The 22412-nt window shown below is 37.8% G+C and overlaps 1 protein-coding gene across 2 annotated transcripts in view; it reads left to right on the top strand.

Annotated features, from left to right (window-relative positions):
• FUT8 (fucosyltransferase 8) overlaps positions 1-22412 on the top strand; it is a 335016-nt gene that overhangs the window by 309487 nt on the left and 3117 nt on the right. For both annotated transcript variants that reach the window (XM_082620187.1, XM_082620188.1), the window contains 3 exons: positions 1754-2000; positions 6025-6201; positions 15609-15759. In XM_082620187.1, coding sequence (XP_082476313.1) covers positions 1754-2000; positions 6025-6201; positions 15609-15759 — 575 coding nt within the window. The remainder of the gene's footprint in view (positions 1-1753; positions 2001-6024; positions 6202-15608; positions 15760-22412) is intronic.

The following is a 22412-nucleotide window of genomic DNA, read 5'->3' on the forward strand; positions in this document are numbered from 1 at the left end:
CGGACGCACAGGCCCAGCGGCCATGGCTCACGGGCCCAGCCGCTCCGCGGCATATGGGATCCTCCCAGACCGGGGCACGAACCCGCATCCCCTGCATCGGCAGGCGGACTCTCAACCACTGCGCCACCAGGGAGGCCCAGAGAGAGAGAGAATATTAACCAGAAGTTTTTAATTCTTAGTTATACCAACTGACTTTCTAATAACTATGCAATTGGTTTGAGTGATCACATACCCAGATCATGTAATTTATTTTAAAATACTTTTCATATATGTAGAAAAACAGAATTTAAGGACTGTGTTTCATTCTGGTGGATACATCTTAAATGTATTCTAGGTCTGTTCTCTACAAGTGCATTCTTTCTTTGACAGTCCAGTGATTAACTGTGATTCTAATTTATTATGCACAGTGACAACATCTTAACTGGAGTCATTTTATATGTTCAGGTTAATACTTTTTGTTATTGAAAATTTAAGTCAGTTCGTTTTATATTTGTGAAATCTTTCTGCCTGACATCTTTGTGTTTTCTAGTTATTACTATGTGGTCTTTAGTATGTGACGTAAACTCTAAGGATGCTGGCTATCGCATTTTGGTTTGTCCTCATTGCATTATAAAGTGATAGAACAGCAGTAACATTAATGGTATATAGAAGTTGGGTTTTTAAACCGATCGTCATCTACAGAAATTCTCTATCTCTGTTCTAACTTTAAATTTAAAATATCCAGGTAAACAATCAACACAGATTCTATTCATCATCACTGAGAATATAATAGGTCTAATTTTGGCCAAGAAAAAAAAAAAGACTTTAGAACTATCAAATTTTTTTCTTCAAAAGAGAGAGATGCTTGTCTTAAAATTGTAATCTTTAGATATCTCTAGAGTCGTTGTGGTCTGTCATGAAAGTATGCAAGAGCCATTTGCTGTAATGGCAAGCTGGAAGTTATGAGAACACTATGTCTAATTCAAAAGCAACAATTATAGGTTCCACATGTAAGTGATATCATACAATATTTGTCCTTCTCTGAACAGCAGAAGTAACACAACATTGTAAATCAACTGTACTCCAATAAAAATTTTTAAAAAACAATTATAAAAAACAGAACCTTTGCCTAGGGAGCCATGTCCACTGGCGATATGGTTATTCTCTGATTAGATGCTTTGAGTGCCAGATACCATTCTTTTTTTTTTTTTTTTAATCTTTATTGGATTATGATTGCTTTACAATGTTGCATTAGTTTCTGCTGTACAACAAAGTGAATCAGCTATATGTATACATATAACCCCTCCCTCTTGAGCCTCCCTCCCACCTTCCCCATCCCACCCCTCTATTACTCAGCCATAAAAAGGAACGAAATTGTGTCATTTGTAGTGATGTGGATGGACCTAGAGTCTGTCATACAGAGTGAAGTAAGTCAGAAAGAGAAAAAAGAGTACCATATATTAACATATATATATGGAGTCTAGAAAAATGGATACCATTCTTATCTGGGGTATGAAGTGTTGATATGGCAGCACATTATGATAGAAAAGAAAAGGCCATGAACTTGAGGGACAGACCAACCTGAATGTGAAATTCAGCTCTGTCACTTTTACTCTGGTATCTAGGGCAAGTTACTTAACTTCCTCTGTAAAATGAAAATTATAATACTTCTTTAGAGTTCTGTGAGGATAAAAGCACCCAGAGTGAGTTCTTGTCAAATGGTAGTTATACAAGGAATACAATGTGGTGATGATATGTTTTGATATTCCCTCAGGTGAAGTAAAGGACAAAAATGTTCAGGTGGTTGAGCTCCCCATTGTAGACAGTCTTCATCCTCGTCCTCCATATTTACCCCTGGCTGTACCAGAAGACCTTGCAGATCGACTTGTACGAGTCCATGGTGATCCTGCAGTGTGGTGGGTGTCCCAGTTTGTCAAATACTTGATCCGCCCACAACCTTGGCTGGAAAAAGAAATAGAAGAGGCCACCAAGAAGCTAGGCTTCAAACATCCAGTTATTGGGTAAGAACCTGATTTGTTCCTCCTAAAAGTGATATGTAGTAGCAGGGATACATACCTTTACAATACAGTGTGAACTTTACAAGATATAGTGTAATTTTCATAGCCCCACCCAAAAACAGAGGTTCCAGAGTTCACCTTAGGCCACAGGGAGATTATTCTTCCTTTGTTCATTTAGAACAGCTGAGTCATCATAATTTAGTCACCCTTAATCATTTGTTCATTTATTCATTCAACAAATATATAAAACCTCTTTCTGAAATTAACAGTCTCTCCTGGGGAAACCAGCAAAATCTTATTTTGTTGGGAGTATTTTAGATGCTATACATGACTCCTGTCTTACTCTAACAGGGCTACGAGATGAAGCTCTCATATTTATAGCTTTTCTATTGCACCTTATTCTTAGCTTTCATTAATTGCCACTGGTGATTATTTTGCATTTTTGATGTTCTGTTTTCTCTTTTGTTTTGAAAGCTACTTTGAGAATAAAGATATCATTAGTAATGTAAGATAATGTTAAAATTATTGTTTAAACTTACCTCTTGGGGGCTTCCCTGGTGGCGCAGTGGTTGAGAGTCCGCCTGCCAATGCAGGGGACACGGTTTCCTGCCCCGGTCCAGGAGGATCCCGCGTGCCGCAGAGCGGCTGGGCCCGTGAGCCATGGCCGCTGAGCCTGCACGTCTGGAGCCTGTGCTCCGCAACGGGAGAGGCCACAACAGTGAGAGGCCCACGTACCACCAAAAAAAAAAAAAAAAAGTTATCTCTTGACCCACTTGGGAGTTATCATGTATATATGTACAGTCTCATGCTTATGTTAAGGGAGATATATCAGGAAATTCTGGAAGCAAAAAAAATCCAAAAGAGCATCTTTGCTCACAAGCATGTGCTCCTATACCCATACATAAAAAGTTATGGAGTAAGGAGTTTTCCTGGGTCCTGATGCCAGATTTCACACCACGGGAAATGTTCTTTGCCTAATGGGAAGAATACTAGACTGAGAGTTAAGTGACCTCAGTAGTATTCCTGGCTTTTCCCTAATTCTGGGCCAAGTTACTTAATAATAGTATTATTGAGCTTTGATTTTTTTTTCCATCTGTAAAATAGGGAAGGCAATACCTGCCCTAAAAATGATGATGTGATAATATAAGGATGAAAAAGGATTTTAGTTCTGTGGGAAAAAATACACTGTAAAATATTATTACCTTTCAGAGAGACTGGTGATGCTTAAGTAATTCCTGAAAATAGATTTGTAGGCTAGACTATGGCATTCTGCAGCTTCTATTGTTTGTAATAAAGTCAACTGTTGATTAATATTAATACATGTGTTGATTCATTCACTTATCTGCAGAATGCTTATTGAATACTTGCTACTGTGGGGGACAGAGGTTAAATTTTTTTTAATGGCTCCTTTTAAGTCCTCACAGTCCATGGGAAAAGAGACTTACACAACTAACATTATATGAGCAGAATGTGATAAATGCCCTGAGAGAAAGCATAAAAAGTTTTATGAGAGGTTGAGGGAGGGGAAATATACCTCCATTTCCCAAGAAAGGACCAAGAAAGGGTTCATAGCTGCAGTGTTTGAACAGGATCTTGGAAGATGGAGAAAGATACACTATAGTAGTCACATTACCAAAATAACTTCAACTGCATTATCTCATTGATCCTGTAACACAATCCTGTGATGTGGGCAGAGATAACCATTTTACAGGTGAGGAAACTAAGGAAAGAACATCTCTTCCCAAAGTTCCAGAGTTTATAAAGGCAAAACCAGGACTTACACCTGCTTAACTTTGTTTGGATTTCCTGTAGTTTTACGTACCAGAAAGCTACCCTTATTAATTTTTCATGGAGTATCCACCGCATTGAGAATTGGCCAAATATAGAAACTTGAAGTACCGCAGACAGCTAAGTTATTTGCACACTTAAGTAGTGTGCTGTAATGAAAGAGGGGTGCATTAGAGTTCAAGAATCTAGGGGTCCAATCTGGCTTCCACCACTAACAAGTTATGTGACTTTGGACAACTTACTTGGTCATTCTGGGCCTTCATTAATTGTCACTCTTTTTTCATTTATTAAAACAAAACAAAAGAAAATGCTAGGTTAGATAGTAGTATCTAAGGTTTCTACTTACACAATACTAAACAGTTAGATTTTTGTGTCTACCCATAATCCATTCATTCATTCATTCATTCATTTGTTGTGTTTGGTGCAATTGGGAATAAATAAAACCAGATTTTTTGCCTTGGAGGAGCTTTGATAGATAGTGAAAATCAGTCAAGTACACAAATAACTTTTACTTTTGTAAAGACTGGGTTAAAATGTATGTGAAAGAAACCAGCCTCCCTTTGCCTTATATTGTCATTTTGTTCCCTGAAGTATCTTCAGAGACATCAGTTTCTTTAAGTATCAGATGAAAGAGTTACATTAAATCAAATGACTTCTAATATCCTTCACAGGTCTAACATTCTGATTCTTCCAGAAAAATTCCATTAAGGTCCTCTCTCAAATTATTGGTCCAGGCCTAATTTCAGGAATACTTGGAAAATTGAGAAATTTGCTTAGTAGTAGTACTCTGCCACTATGTCAAGTGTTCCTCTTCCTTTGATTTTTCCTTCTTGTTATAGCTCTCCTTTGTTTTCATCATTATTTTCATATCTCCTACCGCGTTTCTTCCCTGTTTCTTAGTCTTCATATGTATAGAAGTTACTGACCCCTGTTCTAAGTAGTAGAGCTAAAACAAGAACACAGTAAAATCAGAGTTTCAAATAGTGTTTCTTCTCATGAAGCTTTTCATTGAAATTCAGTGGAATTGTTCTTTCTGCCCTATCTCATCTCCATGGACTACAGTGAACAATTCCAAATTTCCTGAGAGAACCAGTGACTAAGAAGAACGTGGGAAGGAAAAGATGATATGATAGGTGTTCATCTGTTATTATTCACATCTGGACTATCACCTGAAATGCAAAGGAAAGAACAGCCACGAAGATGTCAGAGTAACTCCAGTGAAGTTAAATCCTCACTCCAGATACATAATAAAAAGCTGGCCCTAGGCTTGACTTAAGATATGCCCGCATATTGTGACCTAAAGGAAACAAATCTACCTTTTTTCTTTTCCAACATATGAATAGTGGTTTAGTAATTTGGCAAGAGGGGAGATGTGGGAAGAGCAAATTTAAGTAGTGTTTTAACTTATGAAAACAAACTCTAACTATTATTCCTATTTTCATTAAAATAGTGTTGGAAGTCAATGCCTTATTCAGTGCAGGACAATGTAAATCTGTGTCCCCAATTTTACAATTTTGGAGCTTTTCTTAAATAGGACAGATGAGATCAGTATCTGCTTGTGTTTGATAGAGTAAAAAGCAGGGAAAGGAAATTCATTATGCCTATAACAAAAAGGCTGGCGTGGCTCCATGAACTTAAAATAGTAAGAACTCTTAAAAGGTTTGCCTTGCTTTGATTGTGCTATAGGAAGAATCCATACAGGTCTGTGTTTTCCTTGCACAACTTTAAATTCAACAAGCTGGTATTACAGTGATAATACAGGATAAAATGAAGAAAAAGAAAACTTGGCATCAAAACATTACAAATGATATATTTAATGTTCTGTAATAGCAACTGTGAATCTTGGCATCCTTTATTGTCAAATATATTAAAAATTATATCCAGTTTTTTGTGGAAGGCTGGTTGGTATTTGCTGCCTTATATGCGGTCTAATTCTGGAATCTCCCATTTATTCCTTATTATGCCAATTACTTTCTCTTTATAAGAAAGCATTCTTCAAAGACTTAACTTATTTTTTCTAATTCCCCTTGTATTAATATGCAAATATATTTAGAATATATGTGTTTGAATTTTTTTAAGTATTGGTTTTATTTTTTCTAATGGTGAAAATGAAAGAAAAATTGGTTTAAAATGTCCATAACACCACCATGAATAGGGGTATAAAGCTGAGTACCCTAAAAATACTCAGTGGATCAGAACATTATCAGTAGAATCTGACTTTCTCCCTCTGCCCCCGCAGAGTCCATGTCAGACGCACAGACAAAGTGGGAACAGAAGCAGCCTTCCACCCCATTGAGGAATACATGGTACATGTTGAAGAACATTTTCAGCTTCTTGCTCGCAGAATGCAAGTGGATAAAAAAAGAGTATATTTGGCCACAGATGACCCTTCTTTATTAAAGGAGGCAAAAACAAAGTAAGTTAGATGAACTAATGATTCTAGAGTGAACCATCTCTTTTCAGTTGAAAGGAATCCTTAATTCCCATGACTTGTGATTCTTGTTACAATGAATGTTATTACTGATTATTGGGGGTTTTAAATTCAAACAACTGTGTACTTGTGCAACTGTTATTATGATCCAAGCATATGTGAGGTGCCAGCAAGGTGTAGATTTCATTCTGAAACCCCTTCTCTTGACTTGTAGGCAGCAGTCATCTCATTATATACTCACATGACCTTTATGTGCTTGGAAGGGAGAGAGCAAGCTTAATGGTGTCTCTTCTTGTAAGGAAGGGCACTAATTCCATCATGAGGGTCCTACCCTCATGACCTTATTTAACCCTAAGTACCTCCCAAATGCTCCACCTCAAAATATTATCACATTGGGGGTTAGGGCTTAAACATATGAATTCTGGGGGGACACAAACATTTAGTCCATAATACTAACCAACTCACAAGACTGTTAGCAATAAAACACACCAGGTGCTTGCCCTTTTGCTCTTACTATCTTCACCAACAATCACAGGCAACTGAAACCATGTGTAAGATATAAGTTTTCATCTTATAAAAATTTCTGGAATTTATATTTTTTTAAAAAGCAAAAAATCAAGAGATGAGTTTTGTAAGTGAAATAATAAGGACTGCCAACTTGTACTGAGCTGTATTGAGCCCGCCTGCCTGTATTTCAGGCACTGTGCTAGGTGGTGGGGATTCCGTGATAAGCAAGACACTCTCTGCTCTCAAGGAATTCCCAATCTAGTAGGGGAATGGACAGTTACAATACAGTATGAGTAGTGCTACTATAGAGTAATACCATCTACTCCAGAAATCATTCCTGAATCCTTGACTAAGTGGTCCTCCTCTGTGCATTCCTCTTAATATTTAGCATTTGCTTACTTCTGTCTCCCTCACTAGGTTATAAGCACTTTAGAAACTGTACCTAGTTCTAGTAAGTGCCTGGTAAGTATTGAATTATGTTCATTTCAGTCCTATCTATTTGAAAACATTTTATTAGCAATTATCATTTGACCTTTTTGACTTTTAATTTATTTCTCAATCCCTCTTTTATGTCACAAACGGGGGTTGGGAAGAAAAACAAATCTGGAATGAATACTATAATGCAGGTATTTATCCATATCATTGGATAATCATTTAAACCCTATTTCTACCTCATAAGAATCTAAATTAACCTGATATAAATTGCTTTTTCTTTAAGGCTCCCTCTATTGATTATACACACAGACACTCTCTCTCTCTCTCTCACACACACACACACGCAGGTGTGCATGCACACAGACAAACAAACAAAAGACCAAGAAATTCATCAGCCAAATATAAGCCAAGTTATATAGTTATAATTCTTGTTTAAGTATAGAGTTAGGGATTAAATGAACATTTGGACATAAAACAAGAAAAAAATTTCACAGATATTTTTCTAGTTTGATAGTACAGACCTATTAGAGAGAAACAAAGTAGAAATAGTTAATCTTAGTCCTTCATTTTAAAATATCAGACTGAATTTGTAGCTTAGTGGAAAAAATGTTAAAATATTACTTTATTTACTCTTTTACTTGTTCTTGAATGCAACATAAGTTTTTCCCTTGATTGGCAAAATAATTCATGCTCATTAGAAAATATGGAGTTGGTAACTATACAAGCAAGGAAAAAATATTACCCACAGTCTCATTACTCAGTGGCAATAACTATTTAAATATCAACATATTCCCTTCAGTCATTTATGTAGTTATACATCTTTGTAGTTGATCATATTCTGTATAATTTGAACTCTTTTTTTACTTAATACAGCACTAGATCCCTTTTCCCAGGTTGCTAAAAAAAGTTATTGTAAATCTTTTTCTTTAGTGACTACATATCCACTGAATGGAAATGCCTTTGCTTACTTGACCATTCTTTTAATATTTGACAGGTTATTTCCAATTTCCAGTGCTATGAGGTATGCCTGAAATTATCCATATTATTTCGTTAATCTAGATTTCTGGACTTGGAAGTATTTAGATAAAAGGATATGAATATTTTACAGCTGTGATCCATAGCACAGCATGATATTTTTACACCAAGCAACCCTTATAGTACAGATGGCAGTAGTATCTACTTGGATTGTAAGAATTGTAAAACTTGATTTTTTCTTTTGCGTATGTGTGTGTGGTCAGAAGCTAGTAACTCCTCTCCCCATGGTAGTCCAGGCAGCATTTTTCTCCATATTCTGTTATAAATGTAGCAATAGCATTTTGTGCATATTTTTTTCCTCTTTGGAAATTCTTTGGTTTTCTGAGTCATTTTAAGGACTTTCTCAGGAATTTAAATACCATTTCTCTCCTTCATTATTTTACTTAAATGTTTTTTCCACTCTGAATTAATTCTGCTTTTGACCTCTCAGGATTGGTTTTGATACCTAAGCAAATCATAAAACTTCTGTTATTGTTTTAGGAGACCAAAGCATGAATTAATTTTTCAACAAGGCATATAGAATCCAAGGTGATTATAAGACTTTTCTGCTTCAAGAGGGTGAAGAGATGGAGAATTAAATGAGGCATAGTATTCGTACAGTTAGAGAAGAAACCATTTTTCTGACTAGTTTATTCTTTGTAAAAGGGGTCAAGATTAGCTTATATATGTGGCTCCGGTAGTTAATGCTTTGTTGCTTAGTATTACACCTCAGGTCTCTCTAGATTAAGACTTGAGTTCATTCAGGAGATTTTAGCACCAGCATCCTAGTGACTGTGACAGCTGCTGATAATGTGGAGATCTCTCTCTTAGGTAATTCACTGTTAGAGTGTTTAAATCACAGAATCTTTGGCAGTCTAAGAAGTAAGAACTATTAAAGTTGTCTATCCAGCATTGTATTCTAAGATTGTGGAGACTGGGTTTAGGAGTGAAACAGGAGAAAAAACAAGCCATTAAAAATCTCTCAGATTAAATATTTACATACTTAGTTTGCTCTTTATCAAAAATGCTGGACAAGCTCTTCCTAAAATTAGGTTCATTTAAATGAGTAGAGGTAAGAGAAATTTGTTTAAAAGTTGTTGTAAAGCATTTGGTTGCCATGTGAAATGAAGAATCAGCAATAGTGGTAAAGTTCTTCACTATTTTTTTGAACTACATCTAATATGCTAGACAGTTACAGGGCATTAGGAATACACAAAGAAATAAAAGATAATATGTGGCTCCTTATCTCAGGGTGTATCCAACTTGAAGGCAATATACAGGTAACAAATAATCAGTGTCATTATATAATTGTCCTGAAGGAGTTGTATACTAGGTAGTAAAGTCAAGAAGAAGAGTATCCCCCTCAGTCTGGAGAAAGACTTCACAAAAGAAAATTTGATGTTAGTTTATAATTTCAAGTTACACCTTTGTGGTTGATATAAAAATAAACTTTTGCAAGATGGAAGAAGAAAAAAATATTTTTTAAAATCATTGCCAATCTCTGCAGCCTCACAGTGGAAGACTTCTGCTGGCATACTTGTAGGCGTAAGACAAGAAAGAAGCATGTTTGTGTGGAAAGTTTCATGCTCATTATTGGAAGTACAAAATCTCCTTCCCTCATTATTCACTTTGTTTCTGTTTTTCAACACTCAGTATCCTTCATCAAGCTATCTTTTGCATATAGAGATAAGGCCTGAGGAACTTAGGTGACCTTTTGGTTTGGTTCCAGGAAGAGGCCTTTAAGTTAGGAAGGGCATGATGTTCGCGTCACTTCTCAGTAAAAGGATCCCTCTTGTGTTTGGTTCACTGAGCACCCAAACCATGCTGACAGAGTTAGTCTTTATTCTAGGATAAAACCTGTACTGGTGTGTTTTAACGATTCCCCCCCTCCTCCACCCTCCAGCCTTTTCATATTTATTTGTTTCTGTTTCTGCCCCATGACTGGATCTGCCTCTTCACAGGAATCACATTAAAAGTTTTTTTGGTGGTTTTCTTTTCAGAACAAATGTGACATTTCCTTCATCTCCCTGATTCAAAGTTGAGGAGGGCAAAATGTCGAAAATAATGAGGCCAAATGGATCTGAACACTGAATACCAATCACTGAAACAGTGCTCAGAGACTTTTTCTTCACAGTCATTACTAGAGGCTATGAGAGAAAACGCCGTGGAGGTTGTGGAATGAAGAGAAATCTGAAGCAGCTGTTAGGGAATTAGGAAAACGTCCCAGACATGGGTAGCACTAACTTGTTCATGTATTCATCCACATAGCATTGTGTGGAGTGCTAGATGCTGTGATGCAAAGGAAAATAAGGCATAGTCCTGACCTTTGGGAAATACTGTTTGGGAAAAAGACATGTAAGCTGACTCCTGCTGCCTCAGGGCTTATAAATAGGAACTATTATTCTTTCAACAAATATTTATTGACCTTGTACTATATTCCAGATTCTCTTCTAAGTGCTGAGAATAATAGAGTGAACAAAGCAGATGAAATACCTCTCTTTATAGAGCTTACATTCTGGTTAGGGATGATGGAGGTGCGGAATGAATGCAGACAGTAAATAATCAGTAAATATATATTATGTTCAGTGATAGTAAGAGCCATGGAGAAAAATTAAGCAAGTAAAAGGGATAGGGATTGCCAAACTCCTCACTAATAAGGCAGCATTTGAGCGGAGATCTAAGAGGAAAGTAAGAGATAAAACCAGGTGAATATCTGGGGAAAGAATGTTTAACAATCACAGTTAATGATTTATTGAGCATTTACTACGTGTCACATACTCTTCTAAACACTTTACATTGCTTAATTTATTTAATTCTTAAAAAATTATATAAACTGGGTACAATGACTATCACCTTTGCATGTAACTTCTGAAAGTTTACAACTTAACTGTGATCTGTCTCATGCACTGAGAAAATTTATTCACTCTATACTAGAGTATAATTAAACCTCTAATTCAGAGTAGAATCATTTGAACATATAGTAGACTTTTTAAAGACATCCTGTTTTAATATTTTTTAACACATATCTTCTCACGACTACCACAATATTAGTTGGTGGACATCTACAAGGAATTTGCTTTCATAAATTTATTAGAATGGTTTTCTGTCACCGTTATTTGTTAAGATGGTGCTTATGGGGGTTAAGGGAGACAAGTCTCAGTTATCACAAATTCTAAACTAAAAATTTAAATGAAGTTTAATCATGATGTTTATATTCTAAAGGAAAAGCTCAGTGACCAAATTTGAAAGCAGGTTGGAGCCTCCTAGATAGGTAGGAGGCAACTGGGACTCCCCCTGGGGACACATATACTGGCAGCAGGCAGTGGGGAGCTCATTCTACCACAGGGACCCTGGTGCTGGCAAACAACATTTTGGAGTCCTCCTTCTAACCTATTAGAACCAGGGGCTTACACTCCCACTAGTTGATCAGCACCAGTACTTGGATCCCCAAACCCCACAGCCAGCCATGCTGGGACCCAGCACTGCCCACCAGCAACACATGACCAACCCTAGGACTTGCGGGCCTGCAACCAGGCACACCAGGACCCAGCCCAAGCCACCAGTGGGCTGGCACCAGCCCTGGGACTTACCAGGCCATGTAGGCAGCTGTGTCAGGACCCAGACCCACCTACCAGAAGCTAGCAGCCTCCACATGAGGTAGGGCCTGGCAGCCAACCGGGCTGGGAACTAGCCCTACCTACCAGCATGCCCACAGTAGTTGACCCCACCACAACAGAAGTGCCCACTCAGCCCACATACAAGGCACCCTTAGATTATATAGCTCTGGTGACCAGAGGGGAGTATGTAGCTGGGCCCCATAGGACATCTCTTACATAAGGTCACTTCTCCAAGAACGAGAAACATAACGGACTTGCCTAATACATACAAATAAACACAGAGAATTAGGCAAAATGAGGTGACAAAGGAACGTGTTTCAAATGAAGGAAAAAACCCCAGAAGAAGAGCTAAGCAAAGTGGAGATGAGCAATCTACCCAATAAAGGGTTCAAGGTAATGATCATAAAGATGCTGAATGAACTTGGGAGAAAAATTGATGAACACAGTGGCAGACTTAACAAAGAGTTAGAAAGGGTAAAGAAGAACCAAACAGAGCTGAAGAATGCAATAATTGAAGTAAAAAATACACTAGAAGGAACCAACAGTAGATTAAATGATACAGAAGAACATATCAACAAACTGGAAGACAGAGTAGTGGAAATCACCCAAGCTGAACAAAAAAAAAGAGAAGAATTTAAAAAGTGTGGACAGTTTAAGAGACCTCTGGGACAACAAAAGCATACCAGCATTTACATTATAGGGATCTCTTAGGGAAAAGAGAGAGAGAAAGGGGCAGGGAACTTATTTAAAACAAGAATAGCCAAAAATTTCCCTAACCTGGGAAAGGAAACAGACATCCAGGTCCAGGGAGCACAGAAAGTTCCAAACAAGATCAACCCAAAGAGGTCTACACCAAGACACATTGTAATTAAAATGACAAAAAATAAAGATAAAGAGAGAATCTTAAAAGCAGCAAGAGAAAAGCAACTAGTTATGTACAAGGGAACTCCCATAAGACTGTCAGTTGACTTTTCAGCAGAAACTTTGCAGGACAGAAGAGAGTGTCATGATATATTCAAAGTGATGAAAGGAAAAAACCTACAACCAAGAATACTTTACCCTACAAGGCTACCATTCGAATTTGAAAGAGAGAGAAAGAGTTTTACAGACAAGCAAAAGCTAAAATTGTTCAGCACCACTAAACAGGCTTTACAAGAAATGTTACAGGGACTTCCCTAAGCATAAAAGAAAAGACCATAACTAGAAATATGAAAATTATGAAAGGAAACATCTCATTGGTAAAAGCAAACATACAGTAAAGGTAGTAGATCAGCCACTTGTAAAGCTAGTAGGAAACTTGAAAGACAAGTAGTAAATTATCTATATCCACAATACATGGTTAAGGAATACACAAAACAAAAAGATATAAAATATGATATCAAAAAAACATTAAATGTGGGCAGGGGAAGACAGGAATAAAACTGTGAAGTTGTTAGAATGTGTTCAAACTTCAGATCCACTTAAAATAATTATACACACACACACAACCCACCCTTACACCTATAGGAACTAGAAAAAGAAGAACAAAGCCCAAAATTAGTAGAAGGAAAGAAATGATAAACATCAGAGCAGAAATAAGTGAAATAGACATTTAAAACAATAGAAAAGATCAATGAGACTAAGAGCTGTTTCTTTGAAAAGGTAAACAAATTGATAAACATTTAGCCAGACTCATCAAGAAAAAAGAGAGAGGACCCAAATGAATAAAATCAGAAATGAAAAAAGAGATGTTATAGCCAACACCACAGAAATCAAAGGATCAAAAGGGATTACTGCAAACGACTATATGTGAGTAAATGGACAACCTAGAAGAAATGGATAAATTCCTAGAAAATTTCAGTGTCCCAAGACTAAATTAGGAAGAAATAGAAAATATTAATAAACCAATTACCAGTAATGGAGTTGAATCAAGATTGATCAAAAAACTTCCAACAAACAAAAATCCAGGACCAGATGGCTTCACAGGCGAATTTTATAAAATATTTAAAGGAGAGTTCATGCCTATGCTTCTCAAACTATTCCAAAATATTGAAGATGGAACAATTCTGAACTCATTCTACAAGGCCAACATCACCCCAATTCCAAAACCAGACAAAGACGCCACAAAAAGAGAAACTTACAGGCCGATATCATTGATGAGATACAAAAATCCTTAACAAAATATTAGCAAACCGAATCCAGCAGTACATTAAAAGGATCATATACCATGATCAAGTAGATGCAAGGATAGTTCAATATTTGCAAATCAATCAATGTGATACACCACATTAACAAAACAAAGGTTAAAAATCATATGATCATCTCAATAGTTGCAGAAAAAGCTTTTGACAAAATTCTATATTCATTTATAATAAAACTCTCAACTAAGTGAGTGTAGAGGAAACATACCTCAACATAACAAAGGCCATAAGATATCACAGACTAACAGCTAACATAATACTCAACCGTGAAAAGCTGAAAGATTTTCCTCTAAAATCAGGAAGAAGACAAAGATGCCCAGTCTCACCACATTTATTCAACATGGTATTGAAAGTCCTAGCCACAGCAACCAAAAGTTGTTAAGAGACTAAATCCTAAGAGTTTTCATCACAAGGAAAATTTTTTTTTCCTTTTTTAAAAATTTTGTCTGTAATGAGATGATGGAAGTTCACTAAACTTATTGTGGTAACCATTTCATGATGTGTGTAAGTCAGATCATTGTGCCTTAAACTTATACAGTGCTGTATGTCAATTATATCTCATACAGCACTGTATGATCAGGACTTCTCTGGTGGTCCAGTGGTAAAGAATCTGCCTTACAATGCAGGGGATGTGGGTTCAATCCGTGGTCAGGGAACTGGGATCCCACATGACACGGAGCAACTAGGCCTGCACGCCATAACTACTGAGCTCATGTGCCTCAGCTAGAGAGCCCACGTGCTGCAAACTACAGAGCCCATGTGCTCTGGAACCCACACGCCACAACTACAGAGCCCACGCGCTCTGCAGCCTGTAGGCCACAACTAGAGAGAAGTCTGTGCACTGCAATGAAAGATCCCATATGCCTCAGCGAAGATCCCGCATGCCGCAACTAAGACCTGATGCAACCAAAAACAAATAAAATAATAGATCTTTTAAAAAACTATACCTCGGGCCTCCCTGGTGGCGCAGTGGTTGAGAGTCCGCCTGCCGATGCAGGGGATACGGGTTCGTGCCCCGGTCTGGGAGGATCCCATATGCCGCGGAGCGGCTGGGCCCGTGAGCCATGGCCGCTGGGCCTGCGCATCCGGAGCCTGTGCTCCGCAACGGGAGAGGCCACAACAGTGAGAGGCCCGCATACCGCAAAAAGAAAAAAAAACTATACCTCAATAAAACTGGAAGAAGAAAAAACAATGTATAAATTATATTTTTAAAAAGATATATGCTTAAGGATAAAAGTGGGAAAGGAATGCATAAAATGAAAATGTGTCTGTGTGAAAAAAATATGAAAGCAGGTTGAAAAACCTCTTCAAGGTCACTTATTACGATGAAAATAAAGAGCTTTCTGTTTTCAATTCTTTCATGAATTGAAAGGGACATTCTGGTGCATATGTGTATTTTATATGTCGTGCCAATAACTTTTAACATACAGGACACCCCAGAATGGTTTCTGCCCCATCAATGGATTCAAAGATGCTTTGTCAGCTACTCTATTGAATGCCAGAATTAAAGCTTTCCTTACTGTCAGAAAGAAGGGTACTCTTGGTTAAAGGAGCTGGCTACCTCCTGCTGATAGGATACTATTTCCTGACAGAATTCTATGAGTTCAGTGAGTTTGTATAAATTTATTTCTTTTTTCAGGTACCCCAGTTATGAATTTATTAGTGATAACTCTATCTCTTGGTCAGCTGGACTACATAATCGATACACAGAAAATTCACTTCGAGGTGTGATCCTGGATATACACTTTCTCTCCCAGGCAGACTTCCTAGTGTGTACTTTTTCATCCCAGGTAAGCATTTTTAAGTGATCAATACTCTTTGGTTATATTGGGTCAGGAAGTTCTTGGATTTTTAAAAAATGTTAGTTTTCATGACTCAGGTACAATTTTTTTAATATTGGGGAATGATCCCTTTTGTGAAAGAATGAGAAGATTCCAGAAAACATAGCTATTTGAGTGCACTGAATATTTAATTGTTTGCAAGCAATTATTGAATACAAATCTACTGAAGCCAGCTACTGGGGTTGTTTAAAAGTACTTGGCTTATTCACAACATTTAACAGAAACAGCAAGTAATTAAGTTTACTTAATACTTTCTGATTTTGCATACAATCAGTATGTAACCAGAGTCCATCCATTTCTACACATCAGTGCACTGATACTGAGAGGCTTAAATGCTCAGCATTTTGCCTCACTTGATTGCTTTATAGAAAATAAGAAAGAGTAAATGTAATTCCTCTTTCAAGTCCTTTTAACATTTCTACCAAGCAAGAAACTGTACATTATATTTAAGCAATACCATATTATAATCATTCTTTGAGTTTATTGTTATAGATATTTAATATGTTGTTGGTTTGGTGTGTGTGTTTTTATGAGTGCTCCAATCAGCCTTATATGCCCAGTGGAATATCAGCATAGAAAGATTTATTGTAGATTTTATTCAACTGTCTCATTTATGTGCATATTATTGGTTAGTTTGTTCAACAATCTGTTAAATGATTGTTTGTGCTCAGACCTATACTAGGTGTAGAGGGAATTTCAAAGGAGATCGAAGATACAGCTCTTACCCTGGTCCAGAATCTAGTGAGCAAAATATCCACATGAAATAACCAGAGAATAATTACAAAGAAATATAAACCATGTAAGATAAATATATGCCTGAAAGCTTAGAAGAAGCAGAGAAAAGAAAGTGTGAAAAGGAAAGCCACATCATTTACATGGGAATATACTGCAGAGAGTACAAAGAAATGGACAGATTTTTATTATGTGACAATGCACACTCTCACAATGGTATGGTGACATGATTGTTGGAAAGATACTTATCCCAGCAAAGCCTGTATGAGTTCCTTCAATGTGGCATAAGAATACAACTCAAGACGCAAAGACAGCTACACAGAACAGGAGTCACATGGCAATAGGTCCTCATCAGAGGGAAAACATGAAGGCATCCATAGCTGATATTCTCCCTAATTGGGGTGAGGATCCTATCTTTGATAAGGGGGTGGGATGGGGGGAGGAGTTGTAACTACCTAGTCCCTCTCAACTGCTTTTGAGAATCTGGCTATGTGCCTACGTGATCAACAGGTGCAAATAACACATTTTCGAATGCTTATTGTTACAATGATTGAATCAAGAGTCACTTTCCCAGATGTACCACCTCCTCTGTAGGTCTAGATTTTAGGCCTTCCTAAAGTCTATTCCTTTTGTCCAGGGTTTCTCAACCTGGCACCGTTGGCATTTGGGGCTGGATAAGTTGTTGTGAGGTGCTGTCTTGTGCATTATAGGATGCTTAGCAGCGTCCGTGGCCAGTAGACCCTCACCTCAAGTTGTGACAGCCAACAGTGTCTCCAGACATTGCCACATGTCCCAGGTGGGGGGAGTGGGAGGGTAAAATCACCCTTGTGAGAACCACTGCTCTAGTTTTAAAGCTTTAAAAGTAAATAAATATATACATGTCTAAACATTTACCAACCTTACATGGAGGTAGACACTGAGACTTACAAGGACGTGCTCTATGTTTTGCTTTCCTTTGTCCAGCTCTCCTTAATAATGCCATTAGACTCATTCTGGAAAGAAAATCTTTTGGTTTTTTTCCCTTTTCAAGGATGTGCTGTAGAATTTTTGATCCTCATAGCCTCATAAGTCTAGTTTTGACCCAGAAGTCAGGACCTCTGTCACTTCATGATACTGGAAACCTGTCCAGGTTTGAAGAGCATATTGTTCACACTACTTTGTTCTATTTTATGCATAATATCAACCTCTGTGTCTTCTTCAGACCTCAGATCCAGAGAAACAGTTTATATGAAGAAAGCGTAGTAATGAGAGGTCTGGTTGTGTCCAAAGGAATAAGATTTGTGATTAGATATTATATTGTTCCTAAAAACTCTTGGCAAGTCAAAGTTCATCCAAAATAACTCTGATCATTTAAACCAATATTTTGTGTCCCAAGATAGACTTGAATACCTCAAAACATGTTAGGGCTCAGAATAAAAGTTTAACAGTAAAAAATACCTTACATTTATATAGTGAGTAGCAGTTTGCTAAATGCGAGCACCTCCTTTCTTGGTGACTAACAGCTGTAGCATTTGAGACTGTGGAATAATTCCACATTCAGTGATTAATCTTTGGGCTTCCTTGCACCCCAGTTTTTTTGTTTGTTTTTTGGTTTTTTGGTTTTGGCTGCATTGGGTCTTCATTGCTGCGTGCGGGCTTTCTCTAGTTGCGACAAGCAGGGTCTACTCTTTGTTGCAGGGCACAGGCTTCTCATTGCGGTGGCTTCTCTAGTTGCAGAGCATGGGCTCTAGGCATGCGGGCTTCAGTAGCTGTGGCACGTGGGCTCAGTAGTTGTGGTGCACGGGCTTAGTTGCTCCATGGCATATAAGATCTTCCTGGACCAGGGCTCGAACCCGTGTCCCCTGCATTGGCAGGCGGATTCTTAACCACTGTGCCACCAGGGAAGTCCTGCACCCCAGTATTTTTTGAAAATATTTTTAGTAAAAAGGCATTTGGTACAGTTTAATATTTTTGTGGTGTGACCGAGTTGGTTGGTGGCTTGTAGCATAAACCAAACCAAAATTGCCATAAACCAAAATCGGAATCGTTTGAAGAATGCCCCCAAAATGTCTCATCAGCAGTAGCAGTGGAGTTTGAGAAAACGTCACTGATGACATCAAGGTAACAAGCCGTTGACTTCATGAGACAGAGAACAAGAATGAGGCATTGTGGACTCTAGAGTCAGACTACCTGGGTTTAAATACAACTTTGACCACTTAGTGACTCTGTGGCGTTTGAACAAATTGCTTAGCCTATCACTGACATTTTCCCCCCTCCCTGTGAAAACGGTAATAACAATAATACCTACTGCATAAAGTTTTTGTGAGGATTAAAGATATATTATATGTAAAGCACTGAGAATAGTACTCAGCAATATGTTAAATGCAATGTTAGCTGCTATTATTATTTATAAAGGAATAGGTATAGGTATATCTTTGCCTGTTAGACTCTACAGTATTTATTTTAACGATTTTTTTCACGTGGCCCCATTTCAGACTATATGATCTCACATTTTAGAAGGAATATGGAATATGCTGTTCAAGGACTCCATTACCTCTGCTTATGGTCATGGGTGATGCTTAGGTTCCACATAGTCATTGTGTGCATTGGATGTGTGTAACAATTCTTCATAAAGAATAATAACCAGTAACATTCGGCATATTAATTCCTGTGCCAAGGTACCACCTTAACTCTATTTTATTTAGCTTATTGAAAGAGAGCGTCACCATATAATATGAATTTTCAGAAACAAAAGCTCTTCATTCCCAAAGGGTGAGTGATAAGTAATAGTATTTGCTTTAGCAAATGCAGGTAAACTTGTGTCTGTTTTGACTTTAGGGAAATTAATCTGCAGACTTTCCTGCAGAAAACAGAAGAAGACTAAAGCCTTACATCCAGAAGGGTGATAAGCGAATAAAACATTGAGAACCAAATCTCAGCCCAGAATAAAACATGGACAACCAACTTTCAAACTTTGCTCGATGATAATCTCATTTCAAGAGATGGTTAGAAGGGATAAAAGTTTAGTATCTTTTTCATAATGTTTTGACAATCCTGAAGTTTCAGTCATGTAAACTTTCTGTCTCCTGTATACTACCCTTTGAGGACTTTTATGCTATATGACAATAGTGAGAAAGAGTTTATCTGCTGACCATGTGCTATTGTAGACAATACTGGAAGAATGAAATGTATTGTTAGAAGGAAATTGCAAGGCCTGATTGATGTTTGAGAAACTGTAGGCACAAATGTCATGGCACCTTAATCAGGATCCTTTATAAGGTTTTGGACCCATTCTTCTCAGTCTTAGGGCTTCTAATCATTCTTGGTTTTATATCCACAAGTGAGGTCTGGGAATTCTCTCCTTAAGTGAAAAGTTTTTAAAAGCCAAGAATATGACTCTCCTCTCTAATTTTGTTACTATTCTTGCACTCAGTTTTCTGAATTCCTTCATCAGAGCTGTTTCTCATAGCCAAGTTTGTCCTAAAAGCCTCATAAATTGAAGAAAACAATCTTCAGGATTTAGTCTGAAAATTAGAGGCAATATTAACACTTCTCAACAGCATCAAGTAAGTTTTGAAAGCTATGCAGTGCATCGCATTCCAAACTATTCTACCAAATACTCTAATCTTGTTCTGTGTTACTGGAAGTTGCCTGTGCCCTAAGCGTCTACTATGTCATTTAAGTTACTTTCATATTTAATGAAACCATCTAAAATCTGAAGCAAAGGAATTGGAGTTCCAATTCCAGCAGTTGACAGCTCACTCAGTTGTAGAAGGGCAAAGTATCAGAAAGGTTTTCTTTTTTAAAATATTGTTTATCAAGTTTTAGAATCAGGTTTTATAACTCTGGAATCTGATTTACAAAAATGGTTTGTAGATGTCCATTTTAAAGACTATGGGTAATCAACATTTTTTAAGGAACAGTCAACATTGTTCATTAGTTTCTCAATCATTAAAATCACCATAGGACAAAGTTACTTTTTTTTCCTCCCCCTGAGACACTTCCCTTTGTGGCACTTAATATGACATTCTCCTGGCGTTCTCTGTTGTTTCATTCCAAATCCACACACAACACAACTGGCCTCATCACGTTTTGAATCAGATTTTGGAAAGCCCAGAGGGAGAAACCAGATACTACATTCATTTTATTCTAGACAGATGGCTCTCGATAGGAATTTCCACTGAGATATGGTTCATGAAGCGACAGTGGATACTGCTCTCTCATTGAATAGCAAAACAAAGCAGTTTACAGTAAAAGTGCACAGATATCCCAGCCTCACGCAGTGAGACAAGAGCCCACTTCCAACTTCTCACAGTAGGAGATCCTTCTGGCCCTGTCAATTTTGACAAAAAACCAAGATCCCATCTGCTCTGAGAAAGCTTTGGAGGCTCATGCAAAGCTCAGCTGGTTGTTACTCAGGGATAAAATTCAAACTAATGGACCTTCCTCCACTCTTTAATTTTTTTTTTTTAAATACAGTCATATCTATGTTTTATCCTTTGGCAGGATTTTTGCTCTTACTTACTACTGTGTGCTTAGTAGTGTTCTAAAAATGATATAGTGCCACATCAACAGCAAATGAAATAAAACATATGTGTGGCCAAACACTGCTTTGCAAACCATAGACTACCCCTCTCAATCATGCTACCTGTCAAGTTTCAAACCTGAGTATTGACATCAACTGAAAGACCTCATTTACCTGTCGCGTGATTTGGATTTGTTAAGCCCAGAGAGGAAGCCTAGGGTGATTAAATGCAAACGTTGACACTATAGTAATCTTTCTAGCCCTTTGCAGTAAATTGCCCCATGGTTAATATAGGGAAAAATTTTTAATTACTCAGAATGTTATATATGGATCTTAAGGATTAAATATCACCAGTGGACTTGCATCTCCACTGCTGGACTGGTATTATGCATGGAGCAGTATTCATTCAGAAGGTACTTACTGAGTGGCTACTCTGTGGCAGGCACTGTTCTAGGTACTTATCCTCAGAACCCAAGGCAGTTCAGTGTATGGTTTAGAGACAGAGTTCTAATTACATTTCTGTCATTTACTAGCTCCTTTATTCATTTTTTTTGGAAATCAATCTTTCTTTGGCATAGTTTCTTCAGCTGTAAAATATAAATAATAACAGTAACCAACTCATAGGGTTGTTGTGAGAGTTAAATGAGATGAGAGGAAGCACGTGTGCAAGCGCAGCTATTAGAACAGTGCTCAGTAAGCTCAGCTGCTCTCACTATTGCCATTATTATGAGAAGGAGAAAGGGTCTTATATTGGTCCACTCTGTGTCTGAAAGTTCTACCATTCGTAATTTCTTTGGCTTAAGAAAGTACATGTGGGGCTTCCCTGATGGTGCAGTGGTTGAGGGTCCGCCTGCCAATGCAGGGGACACGGGTTTGTGCCCCGGTCCAAGGGGATCCCACATGCCACGGAGTGGCTGGGCCCGTGGGCCATGGCCGCTGGGCCTGTGCATCCGGAGCCTGTGCTCCGCAGCGGGAGAGGCCACAGCGGTGAGAGGCCGGCGTACCGCAAAAAAAAAAAAAAAAAAGAAAAAGAAAGTACATGTGTTATCCATCAGCCTAATACATCAACAGCTATTGATACCAAAACATAAACTGATTATTAGGATTACCCCAAAAGAAAGCACGTCCCTAAGGGTATGGGACTGAGGGCAGTGTTGTTTTTATGAGAGTGAGAAGTTTATTAATGAAAGGAGGAAACACATTAGGGTTCATTGCCACGGTGGGCATTGTGGTCATCCGAAAGACAGTACAAGGTCTTGCATCCCTGGCTCAGGATAATTGAAAAGTCGGTGGAGGGGGCCTGAATATAAGACTCTCAGATTTTCCCAAGGCCAGCCTTGGCCTTAAGTTATATCTTTCTGCTATT

Source organism: Mesoplodon mirus (genome assembly GCF_964341445.2).
Source record: "Mesoplodon mirus genome assembly, chromosome: 4".
Classification (NCBI taxonomy): domain Eukaryota; kingdom Metazoa; phylum Chordata; class Mammalia; order Artiodactyla; family Ziphiidae; genus Mesoplodon; species Mesoplodon mirus.